Consider the following 19,280-nt stretch of genomic DNA (forward strand, 5'->3'; position numbering starts at 1 on the left):
ATTATTTTGTCAGTTTGATCGATAAATATTATGTGAAGCACAAGTAAGAAGTTTTTACAATCTCCGAGCAATAGAAAGGGCATGTGAAAAATCATACTACAAGAAAAATGAAAGCATTTTAGATCCCAAAATAATTGAACGAGATTAGAAATGCCACAGAATTGATAACGCACAAATACATGCACGTAAAGGCAACTTGCCAAGGTTGGATGGGCTAGCCAAAAGGCCCAAAACCCCAGGACAGAGTTGGACTTCCTTCCATCAGTTCCATGAGGTTAAAATCTTTCCATGACGATCCCTCCACCGCTCCACGGTACTACACACTTCCAAATACACAACACCTGTATATTTATATGTTTTGAATTCCTCAACAAGAAACCACTCAGCAATTACCAAATTCTTTCATCAACTTCAGAAACCACCCATACCCCGTGTCTTTCTGTCGGTCTCTGTCCGTCAGTATGTTTGACACAAGTGGAGCTTGAGCATAAGAATGGCCGTTGGGAGGCGTGGTAGAGACCTAATCGGCCCTCTTTTGGTGGCCAACTTGGTGGCGTACCTTATCGTTCTTGGACTGGCTGGATGGTCCCTTGACAAATACATCAATGGCGAACAAAATCACCCCCGTATGCCCTCTCTCTCTCTCTCTAGTTACCTTACCTGGGTATCTCTCTTGAGTGTTTCTCTGTGATGCCTTTACAGATTTGGGTGGGAACCCATCAACAAGCTTTATGTTGATCTTCGCTTTGATGGCTGGTGTGGTGGGTGTTTGTTCTGTTCTTTCTGGGCTAGTGCATCTTCGGGCTTGGCGGAGTGAGAGTTTGGCTGGGGCAAGCTCTTCAGCTGTCATCTCCTGGGCTATTACTGCTCTAGCTTTTGGGTATTCCACACAATCATCTCTACATAATTAATCTCAATATTCAAACTGTTTTGAGTCTTTTGACGTAAAATGTTTTTTGTTTCAGCATAGAAAATATATTTTGAGAGTTTTGACTTGTACGAAAAATGAATGAGCTAAAGTGATAATTGGTAGATGACAGTTTTTCGAGGAGTAACATGACACAATTCCTGATGAATGTTGCGATGTCCATTGTTGGGCTACAAAATAACAAAGAAAATAACAAAGAGTAGGGTAAGAGCGGTCGGTGGTGTATCGGCAGGGATAACTCTGATGCCTAAGTTAGTGATTTAGTTTGAGAGAATATAAGCACAGTAAGAGCTTAAGCAATAGAGAATTGATATTACCAAATAATGAATTGAAGCTCCCATTTTATAGGCACTAGCTTAGAGCCCGTGCTACGCGCCGGGTTTTTTTTTAATTTTGTAATTTACTCAAAAATTCTTTAAAAGATTATCAACAACAATTTTTATTTTCTTCTCTTAATTAACTAATTAGCTACTAAAAATGACAAATGTTCATAAGATCCTTTTAAACCATAGTTTTACTCAATACATATCTAATAAATTTAAAAATTCATAAATTTTAGTTCTTATAAACTGAAACATATTAAATATTTGTTCCCATATATGTAGTTTAAAATGAAATATAAAGGAAAAAAAAATTCAAAATAAAAACATAGATTAATCAATTATACAAAATGATTGATTAATCATTATATTCCAACAATGACACCACTTCTCCTCCACTACACAATCCATTATAGTAAACTTTTGTCTTTCAGGAGTTGAACTTTCTCCTCATAAACAATTTTTTTGATAAATTTTTCTATTACACTAACAAAAATAAAGAAGTGTTCTAAAATATATGAGCATATTGATATTTGATTACAGTTATGTTTACTAATTTTGTAAACAAAAGAATGTTGGTAGTTTAATTTTTCTTTTTAAAAATGAAAGAGATAAAAACATTGGCAGGAATATTGACATAATCTAATTATACATCGTACCAAAAATAATGATAGAAAATTTTTTCACTATCATTTCCCTTAATTCAACGTGAAATTTACAAAAGAAAACTAATCAATTTGAAAAAATAATATATAAATTAGTATAAAATTTAAGGGAAAAAAATGGAAGAACATAACCAATTTTTTTTTTTTTTAACAGCCATCCTTCACATATATAAAGTAAATGAAACTAATTTTAAGACATACAGGAAACAAAGACGAAAAAATTTACACAATGAACATTGACATAATCTAAAAAAGCATCCTACACCGTACCAAAAATAATGATAGGAAACTCTTTCACTATCATTTCCTAATTCAATGTGAAATTTACAAAAGAAAAATATTCAATTTGAATAAATAATATATAAATTAGTAGAAAATTTAAGGGATAACAATGGAAGAACATAAATACATTAAATAAAGATAAAATAAAAAACTAAAAATAAAATTTTAATATAATTGAAAGAATTGTCTTTTTCTACTGTATACGTTTCTCAATTCCAATGAAACCTTAAAAACCAATGTCATCCATTAATTAAGCATGTAAACAGATAAAAAAAATTAAATCACTCAATGAACAACAACATGTACAAACTAAAAAATTATCAACCAAAAATAACGATAAGAAACTCTCTCTCATTATTATTTCTTGAGTTCAATGTAAAATTTACCAAAGAAAAGTAATCATTTGAATAAAAAATAATATATAAATTAGAAGAAAAAAATAAGGGACAAAAAAAAAAAAGGAAGAACATAAGCACCGGAAATAAAGATAAAAAAAGGAAAAAAAAATACTAATTGAAAATAACTATTCTAGATTAAAAAAAAAAAAAAAAAAACTGTAGTATAATTTTTCATTAAGAAACAACGATTGAAAAATTGAAAAGAACTGTTCTAGAAAAAAATATATATATAAAAAAATAACTATAGTATAATTTTTCATTGAGAAGCAGCAATGCAAATCTCTCTCTTTCTCTCTCTCTCTCTCTCTCTTGTCTTTTTTCTAAATTGATTGTAAAATTTACAAAGGAACATTGAGATATAAATAGAAAGTAAGAGAAGAAAAAAAAATTAGAAAAAGATATAAGGGACAAAAACAAAAATGGAAGAACATAAGCACCGAAAATAAAGATAAAAAAAAACGAATAAAATGAAAATACTAATATAATTGAAAATAACTATTCTACTCTTCATTGAGAATAGTATAATTTTTCATTGAGAAACAACGATTGGAAAATTTAAAAGAACTATTCTTGCAAAAAAATAAAATAAAGAAAAGAAATCATTGAGAAACAACGATTAGAAACTCTCTCTACCTCTCTCTTGTAGTCTTGTATTTTTCCTGATTTGAGTGTGAAATTGACAGAGGAACATTGAGATATAAATAGAAAGCAAGATAAGAGAAAAAGAAAAATAAACAGAGAGAGAAAGAAAGAATTTGGAAACCTTTTGTTTTCTTCATTAAGACAATTAAATATATTACAAATAAAACTTATATATTTTAATTGTCTCATATTGAGATATAAACATAAAGGAAGAGAAGATAAAAAGAAAATTAAATAAAGAAAGAGAAATAGAGAATTTGAAAACCTTTTGTTTTCTTCATTAAGACAATTCAATGCATTATGATGATGATGAATATATATATATATATAATAATATATTTCACATTAAGATATAAACATAAAGCAAGAGAAGATAAAAAGAAAATTAAATAAAGAAAGAGAAATAGAGAATTTGAAAACCTTTTGTATTCTTTATTAAGACAACTCAATGCATTACAAATAAAAAATCAAAAAATTGGTTCAAACATAAATTATGGGAGAGAGAGAGAGAGATTTAAGACATTTAAGTGGAGAAAATTATGGGAGAGAGAGAGAGACAAAATTATGGGAGAGAGAAATAGTTAAGACACTTAAACCATATAATTAGTTTAGAGAGAGAAGAAAAGGTTCAAATATAAAATTATATTAAAAAAAAACGGTTGAAACATAAATTATGAGAGAGAGAGAGAGAGAGAGAGAGATTATGGGAGAGTGAGAATTATCACAATTAATTAAAAAAAAAAAGAAAGGAATTCAGATATAAAATTATGGGAGAGAGATTTAAGACAATTAAGTGGGGATAGAGAAAGAGAGAGAGAGAGAGAGAGAGAGAGAGAGACAAAAAACGATTGAAACACAAATTATGGGAGAATAAAAGTTAGCACAATTAATTGTCTTAAACCATAGAATTAGTTTAAGACATTTAAATTGAGATAGAGGGAGAAAGAGAGAGATTTAAGACAATTAAGTGGAGATAGAGGGAGAGAGTGAGAAAGAGAGAGAGAGAGAGAGAGAGTTAGCACAATTAATTATCTTAAACCATAGAATTAGTTTAAGACATTTAAGAGGAGATAGAGGGAGAGAGAGAGAGAGAGAGAGAGAGAGAGAGACAAAAACGGTTGAAACACAAATTATGGGAGAGTGAGAGTTAGCACAATTAATTAAATGTCTTAAACCATTGAATTAGTTGAAGACATTTTTCTCAAAAAAGTTTAGGACATTTAAGTTGAGATAGAGGGAGAGAGAGAGAGAGAGACGTGGGAAATAGAGTTAGGAGGACACGTGTCGCAATTCTAAGCATTCCCTACGTCAAAACTCGGCTTTTATATATACACAAATTATGGGAGAGAGTTAGCACAATTAATTTAAAAATAAAAATAAAAAACGATTGAAACACAAATTATGGGAGAGTGAGAGTTAGCACAATTAATTATCTTAAACCATAGAATTAGTTTAAGACATTTAAGAGGAGATAGAGGGAGAGAGAGAGTGAGAGAGAGAGACAAAAACGGTTGAAATACAAATTATGGGAGAGTGAGAGTTAGCACAATTAATTAAATGTCTTAAACCATTGAATTAGTTGAAGACATTTAAGTTGAGATAGAGGGAGAGAGAGAGAGACGTGGGAAATAGAATTAGGAGGACACGTGTCGCAATTCTAAGCATTCCCTACGTCAAAACTCGGCTTTTATATATATATATATATGAATATGATTAGGTAGCAGTTGCTTTGGTGGCATAATAAGCCTCACATTCCCGAAGATCCACATGTGCCACGTTGGTGGAATAGATCGTGGGTTGGGGCCATGTTTGCTTGTTGACGTGGATACCCGAGCAATCCTCGGGTGCACGTGTTTTGATTGGGCACCGACTGCTATACCACGTTCTGGCGAGCGTGGCGGCTGTGTTTGGGTGCTGAGTAATAGATTGGTATACCCTCGGTGGATTGACCATGTATTGGACTGAGCTGATTTAAGTCTCGGCCTGGGTCCGTCTTTAGTGGGCTTGTGCCTTGGACCAGATCTAGGGTTTGTTGGGCTTTCTAGTGGCCGATCATGACCCAACAATAATCATGTTTAAATTCATTCCAATCATGTTTTGTCAAAAGACCAAAGACCAAATCTTGAACTCCCACGCTAACTTTCTTTTCTTACTCAAGTTTGGTTGGATATCTTGGCAGTCTAGTGTGCAAGGAAATCATTTTGGGAGGACACAGAGGAAAACGCTTGGTAAGAGTTCTCAAGTAAATTGCTTGGACATTCATGCCTTCAAGCAAACTATGTGCTAACCTAATAACCTGATAATTTGCAGCGAACATTGGAGACCTTCATATTCATATCACTAATGACTCAGTTGCTATATCTAGTGCTTCTGCATGCTGGGGTGTTTGACGGCAGCTATGGACCAGGTTATCGTAGCTCCGGTGACGACCATGGCGGTGGCATTGCCATGGGTCAGGAATCCCAGAAGACAGACACTTCTGTCGCCTGAAACATCTCACACCCATGTATATAAAGCAGAGACAATCTTGCAAACAATTACCACTAAATCCGAAGCAACAAGCCCAGCAAAACATTAAATGGATGATTTATAGAATCTGATCACCCACCTGTTTATCTATCAAATTGTTCTTTCTATGTGGGTTTGTTGATCTTAAAAGTTGTAAGTTCTAGAGACTGAAATTCATGACGCTTGTTTCTAGACAATTGGTATATCGGTATCTGTGTGTTTAGATTCATCAGTCTCCCATTCTACAATAGCTAGAGTGTGGCGTCCCCCACAAGCAACGAGTTTAGCAATCCAACACTTCTCGGCTGCATCCTTGCCAGCATTTTTTGGCGGCAGGATGTTTATGGGCACTTCCATTGGTTGACCAGTAGTCATCTTCCGACCATATCCAAGACGTCCATGGTCACCTCGACCGAACTGCCAAAATCATTGACCAGTAATGACAATCAATACAACCATGGCATTTCCGGAAACGAGAGTGTTCATTGTTCAAGATACTTACTGAGAACATGCGCCCATCACATGTGAGAGCGACAGAATGCGTGCCTCCACAAGACACCTGGACCACCGACGAGCAAATTATTTATTAGATTCAAAAAAAAAAAAAAAAAAGATTTTACAGGTAATGATTATTTAAAAATCAATTCTGAAAAAGGGATTTAAGTACAATGGGAAACACCAAAAATTCTTTAAATGTTGCTTCCATTAGCAGACCCTTGGGATTTCTATTTTCGGTGATGAAACCGCAAGAATGATGACTTTGGCTTTAAAGATGGCATACGTTAGAAACTCGAAGATTTGATTTGTATCTTACTCACCCAACACTATTCAGATCATGACACCATAATTGCAAGCTGTACTATTTGGACATTCATCTACGATTTTCAGACACCCATCTTTCCAATTAAGCTAATCTATAGATAGTGGTTGGCGGAAAATGAATCTATGCAAACTAAACTATGCCAGTACCTGAATAATGTTCTCTCCAGCTAGAAGATGAACTCTCTGAGGCAACATTTTACTGCTCTTGTCATTATCTCCAAATCCCAGCCTCCCATGCTCACCTCTTCCCCATCCATAAACCTGCAAGGGAATGGTTGATATTTAAGGCAATACACTTGAAAACTTGTGTAAATCGGCTTCTTTTCCAGTAGGCCGCTCAGTCAGTTGCCGATTCAGGTAATACATTATGATAAGTATCAGAATGGAGAAAAGATTTGCAAAAAAAAAAAAAAAAAAGGTGCAGTCAAAGCATTGTTCTGCATTTATCTCCATCACCAATTTCGACTTTTTGGCACTCAAAATCTATATCACAGAGACGAAACTCACTCAAGAGATGAGATTTTATATATGATATTCCAACCAGGAAGCCATCAGTACATAACTTTCAACCCAAAGGGAAAAGTCAATTCTTGCATTTTTCAGAAGACCACAAAGCCAAAATCATAGCCTTAAAACTGAAAAAAGCATTTAAATGTTCGTATAAAGTGACCTACCACAAAAAGATAAACCAAATATGAGACAGAAAGTAAAGGACAAATTAATACTAAAAGATGGTTCAAACAGTGATTTTGCTCGTCACAAATCATGTTTAAACTTAATTAAAACTTTATCTAGGTTCTTGAGGGATTAATTTATATTCTTAAACAAAAGGTCACCAGATCAGACCCTGATTTCGTCAATCTAAATGTGCCTGAACAAGTAAATATAACAACACAATAGATATACACCCTAAACAACACACAATACAGAGAGAGAGAGAGAGAGAGAGAGAGAACACCTCTCCTTCATCAGTCAATGCAGTAGAATGCCAGCCTCCAGCAGCAATATCAACCTAGAGGCGCATAAAGGTCAAAGGGGCTATCAGAAAAGTTAAACCGCATACCAACAAACAAGCACACTTCTAAACACTTAACCATCACAACATATGTAAGACATTGTTTCCATCCTAGCTATATGTCAATAACAGAAATCAAAGATGAACTGCTCAAAAGGTCTAAGCCAGAATAAGATCTCAGAACCAATTAAGCATTGGAAATTGAAAGTAAATAGAAGCAAACAGATTTGCGGCTTTATTTGATGTTAAGCAGGGTGTATGATCTAATTTTACTGGTTCTAAACCTTTCCACAAAGGATTCATTACTGAAGAAAACCACAATGAATCTTCAGTCTTTTCTCAAAGATTCATATCTTTGAGAGTAGATGTAAAAGATGAATTTGAAAAGAAACTATGTCATGTAATCAGTTATGTTTCTGCAAGAGCTCTAGAATGGGTTTTTAGACTAATTATGATGGAAGAAAAGAAGAAATTGGCTGGATAAGCATGCATTTTTACTTTGTTAAGAACGGGCAGAATATGTGCCAATGGTTTTGACCTCAAACCTATATGAACTGGTGACTAAGTTGATACACTAAGCCAAGTGGATTTCAACAAAACAAATTCAGTTGAAGGCTTCTTAGAAACTTTTGAGCAAGCGTGCTGAATCATACTAATAAAACAAGGTGGAGGATAAGATTGTGGGTTCAAGACTCATTGAGTGAGCATGTAATTTACGAATCGATAAAGAATGTGTAAATAATAGAAAACACACTGCTTGACCAATTTGATTCTTAAGCCCTTTTTCTTCACTTGCTTTGACAGAATATTGTCCTGGGTCAAGGCACACTTGAACTGCACCTTGCAAACCAAGGTTTCCAATCATGAAGGTCATGCCTGAAAGCTCAAAAGCTTGCAACTAGATGAAGCATAGTAAGTCAACCCCGGGATTTATAAATGCCCCACCCTTCACCTTGTGCCTAATCTATGAAATTTCAGAAGCCACACATTCAGATAAAATTGAGAGGAAGCATCAATAGTGCAACCCATTAATACCTAATGGAAATGGAACATACAGATAAACAGAAGGATTTTAAATGATGAGTTACAAACCAAAGTAAGACCAGAAAGTCCAAGGACATGAACAGGTTGTGCTCTTGGTTGGGTATCTCCGGTTCCAAGTTGTCCATATTCATTATTGCCCCATGCCCATAAAGTTCCATTCTCTTGGAGAGCCAAATTATGAAATGCCCCAACTGCAATGAGCCTCACACTTTCAAGACCTTGAACTCGAACAGGAACAGAGATCTGTTTTCTGTGAATATGCCATAAAGAATATGTAAACATAAAATAGAGACTACTTATTTACAAGCATGCAGCAAACTATCACAGTGTGACAGAAGAAGTAAAACACACTCCCATAAGGTTTGTAACAAGCTAACCGGTTTATTAATAATGTAAAAGAGATGAATTAAAATAAAATGACAGAATTAAGTCCAAGGGGAATATACATGTCTCCAGGAGGCCATGGCTGACCCCATGTCCATACATGCCCGTCACGTGTAAGTACCACAGAGTGAGTTCCTCCTGCAGCCACCTGTGACATAAGCAATTACAGGCTATTAAATACACAAATTGGGTACCTTATGGTATCTCGTACACATTCCGACGGTCACGTCAATGTATAAACACAAATATGGAGAAGGGGGAGAAGAGGTGGAGACAAGAAAATTACTGTCATGCCAATTTAAGAAACTAAACCCCCAGGTTACAGTTGCATTAATCAAAATATTGATATGCTTATCAATGCATGAATAGATGACATATACAATATGACTGATTTTGTAAATAAAGAGCCATCTTAGCTAAAAACAGCTTCAAATGCTTATGTGTTTCACGGATAAGTGCAACCACTACAATGATTTTGGAATTAACTGCCCTATGAATTGGAATATAGTTTGAAAACAAGTGGATTCAGCTCATCGAATGAGTTTCAAAACAAGTAATCATGAAGAGGTTGGAAAATACAACATTGTGCAAAATAGCAGGCTACAGTGACATTTACCTCAAGTTCAACAACACTATATCCATCATATGAAGATAAAAGTTTTCTAAATGTAGGTCTAAGATTGTTTTTATACCATGTCGACAGATAAGGGCAAATAAACAGATAAATATAAGACCAAGGGAGAAAACAAAAATGTTGGCTACCTTGATCTAACTGTTGAGATAGGAGAACATAGATGAACACACAAACACCCACATGCATAGTCACAAAGTTGAGCTCAACATGAGAGAATGTATGTTGAGATGGATTCGCCGTCCAAAGCAAAGGGGCAGCAAGAGTATAATGGAGTGATATAGTTTGGGTAGAAGGCATATGAATATGCATGGGTGGCTTCCAGGTTGTAAAGATGAACATAATGATCCATAAATTGACTATAGTTATAGCACTAGCATATGTCCATCATACAAAGAAAAAAGAAAGAAAAAAAAGGGTTCTTAAATCATTCAGACACCATGTTGACAAATAAAGGAAAATGAAGAAAAAAACATATAAACCCAAGGAAAAGGAAAAAGAAAGGCTTAGATATTTATATGCAACTACGAAGGTTAAGGGTAGAAGGGAGCTTAGGAACCTAGAATGCTCCATTAACTATGATGTTAAAGGAGCATCCTCTAGGTAGGAGAAATTTAAAACGAGACACGAATGATACAGCATTCCAGTTCTTATTATTCTTTTCATTTTTTCTTTTGGTCTGTTTGTTAGAAAGGGGGCTTAAGCCTAACTACACAGCCACAAAACTTGGCCAAATTATCCCCAATTACATCATGATTAACTAACCAACCCACAAGAAGTTACCTTGACAACATGAATGCTTGGTGGTACATTCGTAATCAAGCAACTGTGATAATCTTGAATTAGATCCCTGTTACAATGGACCAACAGATGCTTCATTCACTAAAGCAATAATGGCCACTTAATTTGTTTCCACTTCAATTCTTAGCAAACCTGTATCCAAAGAAACTAAGGGCCCGTTGTGAAGACCCCATAACTCATCTCTGATATTAGAAAAGGCACCCAGATTAACTGCAAGCCCAGTAACCAACTCTCCACTGTCTTCCCTAATGAGACCACTAGTTCTACACCAACTTAGTTTCTAAACCAGTGCCAACCTCTATTTCTGAATTGCAAGTTAAAAAGATATCCAAAGTCAGTATAATGTCAAACATAATGGGACTCTAGCTCTTCTGATCTTGGTCCAGAATCAAGATATTGGAGGAATTTAAAAGAGCTCACTTTCCAATTCTTCAGTCATGTCCCTAGCCATGGAACATCTATTTTAAAGGTATAGCAGCCTGCAAGGATGATGCTGACAAGTCATTTCCCCAAAAACGACAAGTTCATTTGCATGCCATGAGGCTCAAACAAAGTTCATTAAAAACAATATCCATAACATTGAAATGTATAGCTCATGCACTTAAAGCATGCAATGACAATTCCCCAGAAACAAAACACAGCCAGAGGATTCCGTGTGATAAACCTATAGCATAATACCATGCATTGGCACGACTAAATTACCTGACGAACTACAAGCTTTGGTGCACAGCGCTGAGGAATCACTATATCCCTTCTCAAGGGCCTACCCGTGTCATCTTTCCTCTCCGGTTCTTCCCCACACTGCCCGTACTCATTTCCACCTACATTAGTTTCGCACGCATCAATGCAAATCCTATTAACCCTCTCTTTGAAACAACACAACAGAAACGAAGCAACCAATATCAAATCACGTCTATTTTGTTAAGTGGAAAGTTTACCAAAATAACCATAAATGAAAATATATAGATATCTTTAAGAAAAGAAAGAAAGAAAGAGTAATTAAATACCCCACGCATAAGCTCGGCCTTCATCGTCAACAGCCAAACAGTGCCACCCACCAATGGCCGCCTACAACAAATCAAAAGACCACATGAAAAGAGAAACCAACCTTTCCGGCATTTAAAATCGAAAGCATTACTTAAGCAATTACCTGAACAATTTTAGCATTGTTAAGCGCCTTAACCTGGCTCGGAATGTTCTCAGTCTTGGTCTCTGGTGGGTGCCCCAGTGTCCCTCTCTGGTTCCATCCCCACGTAAACAACTAACAACCACCCAACAAAAACAAAATCAATCATAATAATAGCAGCAGCAGTAGTTGAGATAAGTAATAGTGAATCTAAAGCAATAGAAATAGAAGAAGAAGAAGAAAAAGAGGGTTCTAGAAAGTAGTGAAGGGGACCTTGCCGTCGTGGCAAATGGCGAGGGAGTTGCGGCTACCGGCGACCACGGAGCGGACAGAGTGAAAGTCGAGGGCTTTGACGGCGCAAACCCGTTCTTTCTCTTCGTTGTCCCCGATCCCCAACTGCCCGTCCTCTCCCGAGCCCCTGAGATTCATAAAAATATGAAAAAGTTCCCTCTTTTCCATTACCATATATATATATATATATATATAGAGAGAGAGAGAGAGAGAGAGAGAGAGAGAGAGGAGAGGAAAACGGACCAGGCGATGATGGCGGATGTGTTGGAGGCCATCAGAAGGATTGGGAGAGTACTTGAAGTTGAAGCAGCAGTAGGGGTAGTGTGAGTGTCCTTTTTAAGAAAAGAAAAAAAAAAAATGTATTGGGATAGAGACAAAGTCACTTTCTATCGGTTGGATAAAGCGAATCCGATTCCAAAATACGTTTGCTGGTGCAGTGATGATGATGGTGAAGACGAGCACAAAATTGTGGGAACCAACGACGGTGAGGTATCTAACAAAAAAAAACAAAAAAACAACGGTGAGGTATAAATTTTCAAGCGTCACTTCATCCATTTACCCTCGTGTTTGGCCTCTTCTGATAACGCATTCAGCAAAAATAAAAAAATAAAAACTAATAATAAAATGTTATATATGAATGCATTCATTCACGTATACCGTGGATAGCCACTTTGTTTCATTTTTTTAAAATTTTACACATTCATGTCATTTTTTAAAATTCTTATAACATTTATGTAATATATTAATATAGCTTTTTGATTCATGTACTACTCTTTTATATTCTTTAACCTCCCATTATGATTCCATATTTATAAAAAAAAGTATTGAATAATATGTAAAATACACAATAATAGAGAAAAATAATATATAGTTCCTGAATAACTAATTTCACATATTATAATCTCTTTATCTTATCTTATTATTTTCTTTGATTTTTCAACATAAAATTATTATTAATTAATTTTAAATACAAAATATTCATAAAATACTTAAAAATATTTTTTTTAATTATAAAAATACTCTAAAAAGTGTTATCAAAGGAACCTTTTATTATTTTTTAATACAAATTTTTATGCAAATTTGGAATTCAATTATATGAAAAAATGCGAAGTTTTACCTAGCTTTTTACACACTAGACACAAATTTCAAGCACTCAAAACATCCATACTATATGAAAATTTTAAATTTAGGATCAAAATTTGAGTTTGAGTTTACTTTCAAACAAAGTATCATTTCTCGTTGGAAAAAAAAAAGTATAGTTTTACCATGAATATAAATTTTTTACAAACCGAGTACCTTGTCACTATTATAAACTATTAATATTATTTATCAAACTCATGTACAATTGTCATATAATTAGATAAAATTATTACAATAATAATAAACCATTAAATTGGCGCTTAAAATAAAACCAGTCATTCTCTCAAACTAAGGGTGCCTTCCCCCTTCATTTTTCCTCCCTACCCCTCTTATATAACAAGAATACTTCCCGTAATCACAATTATTGCACCTTTGAAAACGTTTAATTTTGTTTCAAAATGTATTTAGGCTGCATGCAGATTGGCTAGGGCATCAAACCAGTGTAGCAGCGTCAACCCAATTGTGGAATTCCGAACCTCGCAAAGATGGAATAAGATTCTCTCTATTTGCATCAAGTGCGATGACTGATCATTAATTTCTTCAATATTTTTTGCACTACCATAAAGCATCCATGCCAAAAGGTCATGTTGCTTTAACCAGCCTCTGCCCAAATTCTAAGCTAATGGAGGGAGATAGAGAATTTCAAATTGATAAAAGAAAGACTTGGAGCCTGTTTCAAAATTTGGTTTGAGAGGCTTAAAAATACTTTTAACACTCAAAAAATCAATTTGAAGAAAAAAAAATATTCATTTGGTAAAAAAATTAAACGCACTTTTAATTGTCTAAAAAGCTTAAAAATAGCCAAAAAAACATTTTTGACAAAAGCTTAAAAATGAAATTTTTGCCCGAAAGCTCTTTTTGACTTAAAAACATTATTTTTTAAAGCAATTCCAAATTTGTCCTTAGATTAAGGACATGTTTGAAATTGCGTCTAAGAAATCTAAAAGTGCTTTTAACACTCAAAAAATTCATTTAAAAAAAAAAAAATATATATATATATATATATATATATTCACTTCGTAAAAGAATTAAAAGTGCTTTTAAGGATCTAAAAAGCCTAAGAGTATGTTTGGTATTGCGGTGAGATATAACGCTTTTGGATATAGAGCTTTTGTTTGTGAGCTTTTGTCAAAAGCGCTTTTATTGAAAAATTGTTTACATGTTTGGGAACGGCATGTCTTAAGCGCTTTTTTAAAATTATTGATGTTTGGTAACAAAACTAAAAATGTGTTTTTAGTTACAAAAATGACAATAAAAGACATGAAAGATTATTGATGTTTTAACTTTAAATACAAAACTATAATAATAGTATAAAAAATAAAGAAACATGAATGGGCAAAAAGGAACAATTCAACATAAAAAAACAAATATGTTCTAGAAACAATTTAGGGAAAAAAAAGAAAAAAAAAAAGTTAATCTGACAAACCCATATCTACCACACTTTTCTTTGCTGCACAACGAGATACCCAAAGATAGAGATAGAGATAAAAAAAAAAAAAATCAATGCGTTTTCTCCTCTCCAAGAACTCTCTCCTTTAGTCACAAATTTTTCTCTCGCCCAAATCAAAAGAACCATCGTCTCTCTCTCACTCTATAAATCTCTTCTAATCGCTCCAAGAAAACTAGAGTGCACTAAGAAACCAATAACTCCAAAATTCATCTCTTTATCTTTGACCCCAAAAATCCATCATTCCAACGGAAGCTCATCCATACATTAATGGCGGTTGAGAGTTTTGAGACCCAAAAAGACCCAGTCGAATGATCAAACTTACCACAATATCCAGCTATCGAAGAGAAGCAACGAGCTCATCAATTCTCCAAATCGTAGAAGGGTTTGCAGGCTTGCAGCTCTCAGATTCATTGAAGAGGATGTAAAACGTGGAAAAATATGTATATATATCTCAGTATTGTTGTGATTATGTGAACTTTGTTAGGATATTTTTGTCCAATTGTGATTTTGATTAAACCAAAATTGCAGCGCGCATTTTGGTTAGAAGTCTTTTTTGTCAAAAGCCTTGAATTTGAGCTTTAGACTAAACGTGGGTTTGAAGCATTTGCAAACTCGAAAGTCCTTTCATAGGATTTTACCAAACGATCCTAGTTTTTCTGAAATGGGCTTTTCAAGGCTTAGAAGCGCTTAATTGCAGACCCGAAAAGGCTCTAAAAATGGCCAAAATATATTTTTGATAAAAACTTAAAAATAAAACTTTTATCCAAAAATTATTTTTGACTTAAAAGCTCTGTTTCTTAATTGCAAGCCCAAACAGGCTGGCTATTCCATTAAAATAACAATAATAATAATAATAATAATAATAATAATAATTTTTATTAAAACAGGAAAATGGTATAATAATAGATTAACTTCGGAATAGTTATATTACCAAGCGTTAAGAATATATGTATACTGATACACCAAAATTATTTTATGCAACAACAGAGCAAAAACAACTGGGCCAAAATTGCCATGCAACTGACACTTAAAAAAGGCATCAATTTCAACGCTAATTATACACCACCATCACTCAAACGCCAAACCACATTCTTCCCATCAATAATAAAAGCACATTCATATCTTTCGGAACAATTCAACCCCAAGTGCAGATGTAAGCACTCAAGATCACCAGTTCATTATGAAATCCTGCTACAACAACCCACATGCCATCTATGTAAAGGTCTCAAGATTAAAAATACAAAGTACACATCCTACGAATTTATCACTGCGACGGCGGCTGCTGCCCCTCGGCTGACTCACGCTTAGATGCTTCCTTAATCTCATCCCCAGCATCATCCTAGAATAGAAAACAACATATGCATTTAGCAAAAACAAATCAACACGAAAACTTGAGAAAGCAACAATCATAGACAAACTGCACTTGTGCACCCACCCCACCCACTATTAACGGATTGGGCACGACTTAGATTAACGAATAAGAATCAGTACAACTCAACCTTAGTCAATTTTGACAGTTACTTTCAATGTACTGAGAAACAAATTTTGGGTCCAGGTAAGCTTCAATAATTTAGGTACCATGATCCATCCATATAGGTCAAACCTAGTAATGATGCTTTTGACCCCAGCACAATCCGGGTTAAATATCAAACCAACCTAGCTCAGACCAGCTTACCTTCTATAAATGCCAAATGCCAAATTGGGGGGAGGGGGGGGGCACAAGAAGAAGAATTTAATGTCAAACCTAGTAGGTAGGTTTGCTGATTTATGTTCAGGATGATAACAAAACAGTTTGGACAACAAAAATTCAGCGTAAAGTGATATATAGACACAAACACACATAGGTGGCACACACATGCAATGGGTATGAATGCTTATGGGCTCACACATGGGCGGAGAGAGAGAGAGAGAGAGAGAGAAAAGAGAGAGAAACCGTTATGTCAGAAGTCCACAAAGTCAGATTGTCTCGAAGAAGCTGCATGATCAATGTACTGTCCTTGTATGACTCCTCACCCAATGTATCCAGCTCGGATATAGCCTCGTCGAAAGCCTGCAAAATATTAAGGGGGTGACAATAAGAAAGAGGGCATACAACCTTGTGGATGGCTTAAATCCTTCATGTCAAAATTTCAGTGAAACTTCAGACAGCTAAATCAATTTTTTTAACAAATGCCATTCAATTTATAAAAGAAAATGCTACAACAAAGGAATAAAAAGTTTAGAACCTTCATATAACCTACAGTCAAGACTATTGAATCATCCCTCTATCATAATGTATCTAAAGCAAGCATGGATATGTTCACAAAACCCTTGGATATATTATAAAGATCACTCAATATCTAGATCTCAATCATCACCAGACAACATGTATTTCTTAGAAGCTAATATTTATTTGAACCAGCCAAAAGAATGGCCTATAATTTCATAAATTACATGTACAACTAGGAATCAAGCAATCCAACACATTCTAGTAAAGCATACCCCTATACCAACAACTGCAAAACAATAAGTAAAAGCAATTTAGTAAAAATACCTGTTTTGCAAGATTGCAAGCACGGTCAGGTGAGTTAAGGATTTCATAGTAGAATACAGAGAAGTTAAGTGCAAGACCGAGCCTTATTGGGTGAGTAGGAGCAAGTTCAGCCAGAGCAATATCCTGTATAAAGAAGAAAAAAAGCAGGCTCAGAAATTATTATCACAGAAAATACCCACAAAAATAGTGTAAAACAATCATAACTAAAAGCCTCAGCCAGGTACCTGTGGTGAGCCAACAAGCTACCTGAGCAGATTGTCAGCCAAAAAAACATACCAACACCGAAATACCTACCTGAGCAGACTTGTAAGCCAACAAGGTGCTCTCAGCAGCTTCCTTCCTTTCAGATCCAGTCTTAAATTCAGCCAGGTACCTGTGGTAATCACCCTTCATCTTAAGATAAAACACCTTCGACTCAGCAGATGAGGCTGATGGGATGAGATGCGACTCAAGAAGGCTCAAAATGCCATCACAGATCTTGCTCAGCTCGGACTCAATCTTGCCTCTGTACTCCTTGATGACTGCAACATGATCCTCATTTCCCCTACTCTCCTCCTTCTGCTCAATGGAAGAGATGATCCTCCATGAAGCCCTCCTGGCCCCAATCACATTCTTGTAAGCCACAGAGAGGAGGTTCCTTTCCTCCACAGATAACTCCTCAACATCCACTGTCTTTGCAACTTTCTCCATGAACTCAACCATTTCCTCATAACGTTCAGCCTGCTCGGCCAGTTTGGCCATGTAGACATTCTCCTCGCGAGAAGAATCAGCTGGTGACATCTTTGCTATACCAAACAATTACTCAAGTCTGCAAATCAATTCAAAATATTCTTATTAATATGATGACCTAGATATTACAAACTCTAAATCAAACACCAATACAGCCACTTGACAAACATTGCATAACAATCATAAATCACATGCGGAATTAACATTGGAATGCAGTCACCAATTAACAACTAATCACCAGACCATCTGTGTGGTTTGCTAACAGATATTAGGAAGCAAAAATAAAATGGAATTATTGAAATCTTATGACTAAAATTGTTGTGATATACAGAAAAATGAAACCCAACCCCCGGTACATGATTGAGGCACAATGAGGACAATTATCAATTTTCTGAAAATCCAAAACTTTAAATTCTCAATCATAACTTGATACACATTGCTTAGCAATCTATTATCATTTACATCAACATAGCAAGCAAAAATAAATTAACTCAAAGTATGGTTGCTAAAATATGTGAGAAAGAAAGGTGACAAATTTAGCATTAGTAAAAGTTCAGAGAAATATTTTTGTTTTCTCCCTTGAAGTTTCAAACCCTAACACCAATACCGAACACGTTTATTTCTTTCCTTGCCTCAAAATTTCTCAGCAACCAAACAGATCAAATCACACTTACGCTATATATATAACTTCTTCAAAGAACCACAAACTCACATAAACTATTACAAACAGACATTTGACACTCACTTGACGAAAGGTTCTCATACCCTCATACCCTCCGTCTTTACCAATAACAAAACCGAGATTCACACTCCAATCATTTTCCTTTTTCTCTTTCTTTTCAGACACTTCCTTGCAAACCAAATAATAAATAGAAATCTCAACAGTTCTCCGGTCAAATCAACAAGCGTCAAAAGCTCAAATCTAGCAGATCCAGTAAAAGACACCGAAAATAAAACCAAAAAATAACTTAATAACAAAGGAAAAAACAAATCGAGCAAACAATAGCTCTAGATCTCATAAGAACCAGCCTACAAAACACACATCAACGCTCCAAAACAAACAAAAATCCATCGGATCTGACCCTAAAACCAACCCCAAGCCTAAGCCTGTATAGCAAAGAAACCGATCAGAGCTTCAGAGACCATACCTTTCTGGTCCGCGTAGAAGATCCTCCGTCTCTCTGAGTGCGTGAAATTAGAGAAAGAAATGGAAATGAGAAGGGAAAGGGAGGAGGGGTTGTGGTGTTTAATAAAGGTCGCCACGAGTGAGAAAAGAAGAGCATGGACCAATCAGAGCACGACACGTGGTGGATGGCGGAGAATCCGTGGGAGTTTTTGGTCTTTATGTCATCTTAGAGCGAAAGTTTGCACGCTAGCGTTGACCGTCAACAGGCCCTTCCGGGCACCACGTCATCGTTACGTCTTTGTTGTGGGGAGGGCGGACTTGACTATCGTTTACAGCTATGCAGAAGCCTGGCAATGGAGCCCCTCACCTCAAAGGCCGTATTATCGCCGTTTTCTATTTTATCTTCCGATTTTTATTTTTATTTTTATTTTTAATTTATAAAACT

The 19,280-nt window shown here is 35.2% G+C and overlaps 3 protein-coding genes across 4 annotated transcripts; 1 reads left to right on the plus strand and 2 right to left on the minus strand.

Annotated features, from left to right (window-relative positions):
- The first annotated feature begins 144 nt into the window (after positions 1–144).
- Positions 145–5,727, plus strand: LOC132180939 (membrane protein PM19L-like). Of its 2 annotated transcripts, none has more exons than XM_059593950.1 (4): positions 145–626; positions 703–880; positions 5,394–5,463; positions 5,546–5,727. In XM_059593950.1, the coding sequence occupies exons 1-4, from the start codon at positions 494–496 to the stop codon at positions 5,723–5,725; spliced, it is 561 nt and encodes a 186-aa protein (XP_059449933.1). In that variant the 5' UTR covers positions 145–493; the 3' UTR covers positions 5,726–5,727. The 2 variants fall into 2 exon arrangements, with proteins under 2 accessions (XP_059449933.1, XP_059449934.1); XM_059593951.1 differs by having other exon boundaries at positions 5,415–5,463.
- A 76-nt stretch (positions 5,728–5,803) lies between these two features.
- LOC132180938 (ultraviolet-B receptor UVR8) lies at positions 5,804–12,342 on the minus strand. Its single transcript, XM_059593949.1, has 11 exons — positions 12,101–12,342; positions 11,840–11,984; positions 11,591–11,701; positions 11,448–11,508; positions 11,143–11,261; positions 9,071–9,156; positions 8,673–8,874; positions 7,524–7,577; positions 6,713–6,826; positions 6,246–6,302; positions 5,804–6,160 (listed from the first exon to the last, which is right to left on the minus strand). Exons 1-11 carry the CDS (start codon positions 12,130–12,132, stop codon positions 5,933–5,935), a joined length of 1,209 nt encoding a protein of 402 aa, XP_059449932.1. The 5' UTR covers positions 12,133–12,342; the 3' UTR covers positions 5,804–5,932.
- A 3,177-nt stretch (positions 12,343–15,519) lies between these two features.
- LOC132180828 (14-3-3-like protein A) lies at positions 15,520–18,965 on the minus strand. Its single transcript, XM_059593797.1, has 5 exons — positions 18,858–18,965; positions 17,275–17,788; positions 16,981–17,103; positions 16,381–16,497; positions 15,520–15,786 (listed from the first exon to the last, which is right to left on the minus strand). The coding sequence occupies exons 2-5, from the start codon at positions 17,758–17,760 to the stop codon at positions 15,712–15,714; spliced, it is 801 nt and encodes a 266-aa protein (XP_059449780.1). The 5' UTR covers positions 17,761–17,788; positions 18,858–18,965; the 3' UTR covers positions 15,520–15,711.
- Between the last annotated feature and the right edge of the window lie 315 nt (positions 18,966–19,280).

Source organism: Corylus avellana, chromosome ca5 (assembly GCF_901000735.1).
Source record: "Corylus avellana chromosome ca5, CavTom2PMs-1.0".
In the NCBI taxonomy this organism is placed as follows: Eukaryota; Viridiplantae; Streptophyta; class Magnoliopsida; order Fagales; family Betulaceae; genus Corylus; species Corylus avellana.

What these genes read in the sequence shown, in the direction of transcription:
- LOC132180938 (XM_059593949.1), bottom strand. Translation starts at nt 12,132, where the DNA reads ATGGCCTCCAACACATCCGCCATCATCGCCTG. An exon ending in ACATCCGCCATCATCGCCTG is followed by an intron (nt 11,985 to 12,100) that starts GTCCGTTTTCCT and finishes TATGAATCTCAG; the next exon opens with GGGCTCGGGAGAGGACGGGC. An exon ending in ACAATGCTAAAATTGTTCAG is followed by an intron (nt 11,509 to 11,590) that starts GTAATTGCTTAA and finishes GATTTGTTGTAG; the next exon opens with GCGGCCATTGGTGGGTGGCA.
- LOC132180828 (XM_059593797.1), bottom strand. Translation starts at nt 17,760, where the DNA reads ATGTCACCAGCTGATTCTTCTCGCGAGGAGAATGTCTACATGGCCAAA. An exon ending in CTTGCAATCTTGCAAAACAG is followed by an intron (nt 16,498 to 16,980) that starts GTATTTTTACTA and finishes AATATTTTGCAG; the next exon opens with GCTTTCGACGAGGCTATATC. An exon ending in TGTGGACTTCTGACATAACG is followed by an intron (nt 15,787 to 16,380) that starts GTTTCTCTCTCT and finishes TTTCTATTCTAG; the next exon opens with GATGATGCTGGGGATGAGAT.
- LOC132180939 (XM_059593950.1), top strand. Translation starts at nt 494, where the DNA reads ATGGCCGTTGGGAGGCGTGGTAGAGACCTAATCGGCCCTCTTTTGGTG. An exon ending in ATTACTGCTCTAGCTTTTGG is followed by an intron (nt 881 to 5,393) that starts GTATTCCACACA and finishes TTCTTACTCAAG; the next exon opens with TTTGGTTGGATATCTTGGCA. An exon ending in GACACAGAGGAAAACGCTTG is followed by an intron (nt 5,464 to 5,545) that starts GTAAGAGTTCTC and finishes GATAATTTGCAG; the next exon opens with CGAACATTGGAGACCTTCAT.